Source organism: Carassius gibelio, chromosome B20, assembly GCF_023724105.1.
Source record: "Carassius gibelio isolate Cgi1373 ecotype wild population from Czech Republic chromosome B20, carGib1.2-hapl.c, whole genome shotgun sequence".
Classification (NCBI taxonomy): domain Eukaryota; kingdom Metazoa; phylum Chordata; class Actinopteri; order Cypriniformes; family Cyprinidae; genus Carassius; species Carassius gibelio.
This window is the reverse complement of record NC_068415.1, coordinates 9,340,366-9,350,240: the sequence shown is the minus strand read 5'-3', so window position 1 is coordinate 9,350,240 and position 9,875 is coordinate 9,340,366. Positions and strand designations below refer to the sequence as shown.

At 35.4% G+C, this 9,875-nt stretch overlaps 1 protein-coding gene across 2 annotated transcripts; it reads right to left on the bottom strand.

The window, feature by feature from the left end:
* Positions 1-3,220: 3,220 nt before the first annotated feature.
* LOC127983393 (phosducin-like) lies at positions 3,221-8,308 on the bottom strand. Of its 2 annotated transcripts, none has more exons than XM_052585569.1 (4): positions 8,178-8,308; positions 6,646-6,711; positions 5,812-5,960; positions 3,221-5,177 (listed from the first exon to the last, which is right to left on the bottom strand). In XM_052585569.1, the coding sequence occupies exons 2-4, from the start codon at positions 6,692-6,694 to the stop codon at positions 4,662-4,664; spliced, it is 714 nt and encodes a 237-aa protein (XP_052441529.1). In that variant the 5' UTR covers positions 6,695-6,711; positions 8,178-8,308; the 3' UTR covers positions 3,221-4,661. The 2 variants fall into 2 exon arrangements, with proteins under 2 accessions (XP_052441529.1, XP_052441530.1); XM_052585570.1 differs by having other exon boundaries at positions 5,833-5,960.
* Positions 8,309-9,875: the final 1,567 nt, after the last annotated feature.

Sequence of the window (9,875 nt, the reverse complement as noted above, 5' to 3'; positions counted from 1 at the left end):
TAATGCGGTAAAATCTACATAAATGTGCTTAGATAAATTTTCTACTTTTAAAATTTAATTTTATTATCTTTTTATTTCTCAGTACTCTGCTCACTGTCCAAAAGTTTGGATGATTATCTCATTAAAACATTCCAGAAAAATCATTTCCAAAAGTAAAACTTTTTTCTTGTTTATTTATGGATTGATTTAAGGCAATAATAATAATGTGTACAGTTATAATTATTTTTTATTTGTAATACATAGTTTATTTGATTTAGTTTTTTTTATAATTTTTATTAATATGGCCTTATGTTACAGTTTTCCCTGTAAAAAATAAGTTGATGAGAGAAAACTGAAACATAGTTATATGTGTTGGTTTTACCTTTGTCTCATTTCTACTTGGCTCATATTATCCAGTACAGTCTTGGTATTCATTTGATGAACAGCATTACCCGCCTTTGCCTTCTCTTTTTTTTGCTTTTATTCTCTAGCAGCTTTCCATTCCTTAGACCAGTCATAACACATATAAATGTGACCACAGATTAATTATCAATATGGAATTTTCAATTGTAAGAAAAAACATATAACAGTTGTGAATGCCGTCAGCTCCCCCTCAGGCACTGGATATTATTTACAGTAAGACTGTCTGTATGGAGAGATAGTGTAACCTCCGGTAACCTCGCCTCTTTTGCTATGCAGCCTTAACCTTGAATCAGCCAAGCTATGCTCTCTCTTTCACCTCTTCCAAACGTCAACACACTCTAGAAAACAAAGACCCGTGGGAATGTCTCAAGAACTCGCACACCTCATTTCATGTTTTGAAAATGCTTTGTCTTTTTTTGTTACTTGCTCAGTCTATAGGGGTCAATGCATTAAAAATCACAACATAAAACAAATTAATGTAAAGTGCTGCTTTTTGATGATCAAATCAGTGTTTCAGAGCCATTGGTGGTTAAACACGGAGTATAGTTTCCCGTTTTCAACATTCAAAGAAGGCAATAATTGACCTTGAGTATATGCATTTGTGGTAAATGTACATTTTCATGTGTATGGAAATTTTATTCTGTGATTTATAATTTGTTTTATTCCCAAATCCTGGTTTCCATAGTGACATATGGGGAAAACACGCTTCATTACTACACCTTTGCGTGACAAAGCTACATAGAATGTTGAGTAAGTAGAGTGTAGGAGGTTTTAAAGTATGTGTTTGTGTGGGTGGGTGGGTGAATGCTTCTGTAATTTTCAACACAAAGCAGTGTTAAGAAGCCCTGTTACCTCATATCCCCTCCATTTCAACCCCGACCCCACCTCCATCCAGTCCTTCACCTATGGTCCCATTTACACTTGAAATTAACATCTATCATGTCTGTCCACCCACTAACTCATGTGTCCAACGTCACTCCCAGATGTCCTTTGCAACACATTATACTCAGAGCTCAGGAAACCCTTTAATGTACAGTCATTTAGTTGGTCTCTTTTTTTCTGGACAGTTTGGCTTATTTGAAACTGTATTATACTCTCTTCTATTATAATTCATGAAACATTTGTTTTCTTTCTGGCCCAATTCTACAATGTTTTGTTTTACTGTATTTGTTTCATTCACATGCACAATTCATTTTTTCGGAGGTTGCCATACAAACTATATATGTAAGTGTGTAAGATACTGTAGATATAAGTTATATCTCAGGCCAGTTGCCTCTACATTAAGACTGTGTCTTAAGAGCTAGACTGCCCAACTAACAGATGATGGAATAAAAGTTTTTATGTTTTTATGTTTTTACAGAAAAAAAAAAATGATGACCAGTCTTACAGACAGAAAAATAGATGTCTAACTTGTAAGACTTTTATGCAACCGACCACTGTTATAATCAAATTCTTTTTAACATTTTTATTATATTTTGTTTTTATATTTGAAGTTTTTTTTTTTTTATCTATCTGAGCTATGAACCCGTGACAGCATGTCTTAGGAATTAAGTCCAGGCGAGGACTTGGCTGTTTGGGCTACTCCTTCACACATGTAGAGAGGATGGAGGCAAATGTGGTATCAGGTGCAGATGTTGTCAGAACATGTTTGCGTGAAGCGCAGACGACTTCGTCGCACGATATAGCAAGAGCTCTGTGAGAGACACACAAAACATTACTACAAAATCACCAAACCCTTCAGGCCCTCAGTGGGTGTGCCTGCATGACTTGGCCCTCAAGAGAAAATATGTTACTCTCAAATTGGTTTGCATGTCTTTTTCAAATATGAACAGATGAAAAAATTCCTGCACGACCCCACAAGCTGATACAGTTTTTTGCAATTGCTGTTGAACTTGTTTTGAACTATGGTGAGATTAAAAACTTAGTGGGTGAGGTTACAATCAGGGCCAATTTATAGGATTCAAGAAGTAATATAGCCTGTATGTATCAGTACTGCATGTTCAAATTAAGTGGGTCATTTAAAATAGAAAAACACCAATTGTTGGATTAGAGCCAAAATATCCTGCATGAAGACAAAGGCTCCAGCAGGGACAGCCTGTATTTTGATACTGAACACTCAACAAGATCTTGGATTTAAATCCAGTAATAAGATTACAGACTAAGCTGATCAAAAAAAGATCACATACGCTGCTCATAAAAGCATGACAACATGGGGGTATAGCCACTTAATGCACTGATTAAGCTTACTGATGACATGATAGTGATATATTGTTTATTTATAACTGTATTTGACTCTACATTGAATTTCTAGATAATAGCAGATTTTAATCCACTCTAGCAAGAGGATATCACTGAAAAGCCCTAGTCAGGAACAGTAGCATGTCTTTTGTCTTTTGGACATGTTCTTCATAACCCATGGTTCATCAGGAGATCTAAATCTTGATCATTGCCCCATACTGTGCATCTCAACTCAAAGGAAGATTCTCATAAATACATAATTATAACATGTCAAGTTAAAGGAAAATTATTGGAAAATGAACAAATGTGTAATAAGTATCTATTCTTTTAAAGCAATGAAACTTTTGAACCCGCAGGTCACGGTAAAGTCAGATGCAGAGATTGCATTTAAACAAGTGCCGTCTTGCTTTTCAAACCACATTAAAGGAAGGTGGAAATTCTCTGGAATTTCACTTTATTACTCTCTTGATTGATTCTGTTCTTCAAATGCTTTCTTTAAGGGTGACATATAATTTGTGTGCAAGTGGAGCATGTGTTTAAATAATAGTTTTTTTTTTTTACTAAATGCAGACGGGAAATGTTCAGTGTTTCCATATGCATTTATTTGTGTATGCCTAAAAATACAGTTGACATAAAATATCCTGGTTTATGCAAAATTCCAGCCAAACTAATTTACAGTAAGACAGATTGTGCATGCAATCCAAAAATTAGGTTAAAATCCATCCCCACCACAAAATCAAATTTAACACAGGATGCTGCTTATCTTGAACCTCACAAAATTTCTATGCACCGAAAATCATAAAGGTGATCATGCACAGGTTTAAGGAATAGTTTACCCAAAAAAGAAAAACTTCTGAAATTGTACTCACCCTCAGGTCATCTAAGATGGAGAGGAGTCTGTTTCTTCAACAGAACAGATTTGGAGAAATTTAATTTAGCATGTCATCACTTGCTCACCAATGGATCCTCTGCAATGAATGGGTGCCATCAGAATGAGAGTCCAAACAGCTAAAAAGAACATAAAAATAATCCACACAACTCCAACAGTCCATCAATTAATGCCTTGTGAAGTAAAAACTGACATGTTTGTAATGAGCAAATCCATCATTAAGGCATTTTATCCTTATAATTGCTTTTTCAAGTAAAGAGTCATCTTTTATGAATCAGGAGAGAAATATTCTTAGATCAAGCACTGTTTATAAGCATAAACTGTCAAAAGAGTTCAAAACAAATGTGACTTATGATTATGATGATGTTTTGTGATTTTTGATGTGAAAACACAAGGGATGGATTTTTAAACTGAAGGATGCATTTTTATGGATTATCTATTTGTATTTTGGCTGGAAGCAATGGTTCAAAGTTAAAATGCCTTGATTTATTTCTTACAAACATGTAGCATTTTGCTTCAAAAGACACTAATTAACAGACTGCAGTAGTGTGAATTACTAGACTCTTGTGATGTTTTTATCAGCCGCTTGGACTCTCATTCTGACGGCACCCAATCACTGCAGAGGATTCATGTGTGAGCAAGTGATTAAATTATTCCAAATCTGTTCTAATAAAGAAACAAACTTCATCTTGGATGGCAAGAGGCTTAGTATATTTTCACTCATTTTTCATTTTGGGGTGAACTATTCATTTAAGAAGAATTGATCATGGACCATTCTCATTTGTATCATCTTTGGCTGCATACTATCACATGTACAATATGTGCATAAGTATTCCACATGACACTAATTCATTCTTGTCTATTTCATATTCATGCAGTTGTCTATTTGAGAAAACATGATAGTTGAATATCTCATTATCTTTCTCAGCTTTATTCCATTTTTTCGTTGTAATGTACAAAACAATTAGTAGTTTTCTCTACTGTGCTCAAAGAGATCTTTACCCTGAGCTGCATGTGCACATGGAAGCATCTCATCATGTTAGCTGGAAGAATAATGAAACTTATTCTTGTCATACTCAGAAAAACATTCCTCCCATTCATTTAATCCATTCTTACTCTCTGCCATCTTTCATCACTCCACATCTGCTTCATCCTCATCCGCTCCAGGGCCGCATTCCTTCTCTGGCAGCAGTCCATACTCATTGAGGAAGGCCTCTACATCGGTAGCAAAGAACTCCTCGCTGAAATGCTGCGTAACAGCCAGGAAGTTTCCCAGAAGCTCTCCAGCCTTGTACACTAACAAAGCGGGCAGCACGTCATCTGAGAAACGCTCACCAGCTCCAGTGGCGGCGGCACTAATGCGGCAGAATTTAACACTGGGATATTCTGTGGCCAGGCAATCCATGCAACTGTTAAGCACCTCGCACCCCTGCACTCCATCTTTAAAGATGTGCACCACCACCACTGTGAGCCGGTGCTCCTTCTCAATGACCTCCAGAAAGGCCTCGCCACTGTCTAGGTCATACACGCCCTCAAATTTGGGCCCGAAGCTCAGGCGCTCGTGCATCTCCTGCATGCATTGCTTGCGGTACTTACGCAGACTTTTCTCATCATCTTCTTTTATCAGCTCATACTCCTGAGCGCTCATCTGGGAAGTGAAAAAGAAGCAGGAAAATGAAAAGCTTTTAAGGCCAATATAGATTTTTGGGAGAGACAATGGCATTTAATTTTGGAAGTTAATCCATTAAATCATCTTTTGATGTCAAAGACCCGCCAAATATGATGACCTCTTTTGAGGAACCCCTAGAATAAAGTGTAAAAAACGATTTATACGTTGTGAGAAAAATATTATGCATGATGTAAAGAAAATACACTGGTTCTGAAATTAAACAACTGGTCTTTATATGGTCATTGTACTAAATATTGGATAAATATTTAAACGAATGCGATAAAAAAATAATATTTAATCACATTTTATACAAAATATTTTTTACCCCTATGTAGCCCATTGGGGATCCCTGAATCTCAGTTTGCAACCTCTAAATTCTTATGTACGTACAAATTACACAAATCAATTCATTAAAATGACTAACACAATAACTACAGTATAGCAATGTTTTAATATAGTTTGGTGTTACTGTAGTTACTTTTGACCATAGTATTATTATGCATATACTTCCTATCCATTTTTGGAATGCACATTTTACAGCCTGATTAAGAAAAGCATTGTTTTTCTTCAAAGAGCTCATTTTTATTTTGAAATTCTGGTCAAAAGAGGCAACCTTGCGATTGATTCCACCCACACAGGAGTCTCTGGGTTTGTGGGGGGATGACATCTGTCTTAGAAGCTCTCTCTTGTTGGGAGGCAGAGCCTCCTGGTCCATGCTCTCCAGTTTAAATTTACGCCAGTCATTGATGACACCCTTTGGTCCTGGAGATACCGTAAGTGAATGAATAGATGAGTGAATTACATCAATACATATACTGTAAAAACGTAATGCTGTTATTAATCAGAACTTAAAACAAGTAATGATGTTTTGTTTGAAGTTTGAAGTTTACTTAAAAATAAAAGTTCAGTTTAGTTTAGTTAAGTTGGATATTTAAGTTCAACAAATTTAATCGTAACAAATTTAAGCTGTTATAAATAATTGCAGCAAACAACCATAAGTCAAAAGACAATAGCCTACCGTAGTTAGTTAACTTTCAGCAGTGGATGATATCAGTTCAGGTCTGACATATTTTATAGAAATCTTATCTCTAATTTGACTCATATTGGGGAAATTAGCAAATGCCCAGACACTGATGTTGTTTCAAATTTTGTCCAATAATTAAAATTACAATCAGGCCTCAGAAGTTCAAGGTTGAATGTGTTTCCTTCATTTCTTCACAAGAACATCAAGTTGTTCACAATGGGAAGCTGGCAACTAATGTAAGGGTTCAGGCTTTTTTCTAGTAATTTTATAATTCAATTAATGAATTAATTGCTTTTTATAAATTTGCAAACTAGTTTGGGAAACCTTTCCGTCTTCATTCTGCATGTTCTTAATACATTAGATCACTTTCCTATATGACCCATTCATTTTACAGTCTCACAAAACAATAAGAACCATACTGACCTGTGTGAGTGACAGCCACTGGCTCCTCATCTGCGATTCTGTCAGACATTTTTATTTGTTGATTATCTGTTGAAAAAGGTCAAATCTTCATCTCATCTATAGATGTCAAAATAAATTCAATTCTCCCAATGGTTTCAGCAAAAGTAACAAAAGCTGTATATCTCTGAACGACTATCCAGTGTTAAACAAATTTAATTCGAACAAGGTATAACATCAAAACTTCATTGAAATGTTAGCACGTGGACAGTGTCTCTGTGTCGTCGTACCCAATCGCTCTCTCTTGGAAGATATTAGGTTTATTAAGAGTAAGAAGATCAGATTACACTTTGATCCAATTTATTTGCACAAGTGGCCGTCGCCGATATGATGTCATGGAATGACAAATGAACTGTCCTCAAATAATTTACAATAAGCATAAATTTCCATTTTAACGCAGACACTTTAATTTGGCTAAAGTCAGTTGAATTATCATTCTTTTTAATGCACATCTCTTTGATTCTATTTGATTCTACAAGCAATACCACTGCAATTGCATAAAACTTTATTATATATTATGTATCTTAATGCCAACTTTAAAATCAACAATGCAGAACATATTTGGTTGCATTAAACTGGTCTTTTTCATATGAGGTTGAGACTGAGATCAGATAAAGCTCATGCTGCAGCAGATTAGCAGTTTAATACCAGACCTCAGACTCTTCACTTTGCCCTGCTAGTCTCTGGCCTCAAACCTCCTTCATTGTACCTTTCACTGCTCTCAGTAAATCACTGACCGCTAATTGAGATTACAGCTATGATGCAATGCATCAGCTCAGATCGCAACCAGTTAAATCCTATATGACAACTTTGGAGGTTGCCTTAGTTTTCTTTGTTATTTCTTTAAAATGTTGATGTTTGGTTTGTGCACAGAGATTACTGTTACTGTACGCTTATTGTTTGAGAAAAAAATAATCTTTTAGCTCCTTTGAGTCTTTATTCGTTCATCAGTCTTTTTGAATGTTTTTCATTCAGTCTGATCTGAATCTTGAAGTCTTGTTGAATCATGCAAAATGATAAACATGGCATGAACTTTTGCATAGTTTTCTGAGATAAATACTGTATACCATAGACAACACTACTGCTATCTACAGTCTTAACAAACCACTTCAAGCTAAGCACAAACCAACTTAAAGGTTTAATTTTGTTTCATAGAAAAACAGGAATTATGCTTTCACTTTAGCATGCAAACAAGTCAAAGTAGACTTTGTTTCACGCAATCCATTCGTCTATAACATCACAGCTCATCAAAAGTATAATCAGTACATTAGTTAAATTAAACTAGTCAAATTAAATAGTAAATTAGTTAAATAACACTGTAACTCACTTAAAGCTGCAAAACAGAAAAAAAAAAAAAAAAAAAACAGGAAAAGATGCATCCAAGAATGGAGCTGAATAGACTTTAGGCTTTTGTTAAATAACATTGTGACTCACATAAAGTTGTAAAACAGAACAAACAGGAAAAGATGCATTTCTCTATTAAGTTGCCTGCTCACCTTTTTTAAAGGTCCGAATACGTTCCCTCAGTGAGCTGTTACGTTGTCACTACCACCATTAGCTTTGTCCTTCATGCTTTTTTGAGTGTGCATGGGGAGGGCGCAAAAAAGCTTTCTTAAGTCAAGACACATCGGGCAACTCTGTGCTCCTATGCAGAAATAGCACAAGGCACTTAAGAGGATTTAAGTGCAGTGATTAGACACTATTCAGAACACAACCAAAGACAAAGGTACCATAGCTTTGAGAGGAGAGTGGTATACAAGATACAGAGAACATGTGATGTGGGGAAGACGGGGATAATAGCTGAAAATGTATGCTAACATGGAAGAAAAAAGTTTTGGTTTCTGACAAGCTATATCAGATATCAATGCTTGCAGAACCATTTATGTGCAGAGATTTGTGCAGCGTTAAACTGGCTAACAGTAAACTAAATCTTTAGACTGTATGGCTAATGATTTTCTGTGCATAAATGTAAAGTTCAGACTGGGTCAGCGTGTAACTCAGCAGTTGGTAAAAACTTTTACACATTGCAGTTTTTATTGAAATATGCATTGTAGTTACTAAATCCAGATAGGGAGGGAGAGATGGAGAGATAAATTGAGAATCTGGGTAAGAGAAAGAGAGACGGAGACAGAAAGAGAAAGAATGGAGAGCGATGAGATAAAGCAGCGCTGATCGTTCTGGCTCAGTGAATGTAAATGCACAGATGGTACATACAGGATTGACCTCATTAGTGTGAAAACACTCATCTTTTCAGCCTAACTATTCCTCACTGTATCCTTCCTGCATATATCCTGACAACACAAACACAAATTATTTACTTAAATTAACCCATCACTGATATGACATCATTTTACAAACACTTACATTAAAAACCATTAATTTTCCTTATAAAAAAAAAACAAACAAGCAAGAAACAAAATATGATATGTACGTTTTCATATTTATGAATTCAGTAAAATACACAGATTGAATAAAACATGAAAATTGTGTTGAGGCACTATTTTGAAAAATGACAAGTCATGAATTTACATGTTGCTCAAAAATGTTAAACATTTCAGTCTGATACAGTTCAGTGATTTGGGCCATAAAAATCTTTCAAATGGGTGAAGCACTGTATATTTCTCATTAATTGGAACCTAATGCTGACTATCTAGGAAGCTAAAAGTTGAAGTTGTGGAAAGGTTTTTATTATGGTGTAGTAGCATGGCATAGCATTATGACTTCATACATTGTATTAGTCAAGCTTTGTTTTTATACAATTTGAATTTGAATTTAAACCATATAGTTTATTATAAAATATTTTTATTTCAGTTTTTGTACTGAATGTCACAATGTGAAGGTATAAGACTTGGAATAACTGTACGGCGTGAGTCAACAGAGAAATAAGATTCCGTTTTAATCAAAAATGGTGCAATGCAATGATACTATATGTTCTTGCCTTTCTGTATTTGCTTTTTTGTAGTGACATTACTGCTAATAGAAGAGTGGTTTGACAAACCTGAGGTGTGGGAGGTGAACTGTCAGTTATTAGTCATGTGAGGTAAAAGCGAATGTATTTTCCCTGCTCATGGATACACACCCATATCGGGATCACCAGCAGGTGAGTGTGCGCCTCTCAGTAGTTCAAACGGATTGTCATTGTAACTGGGTGTGGTGCAAATGTAGGTAAAACCCCATTAGGATTCCTATCAGGG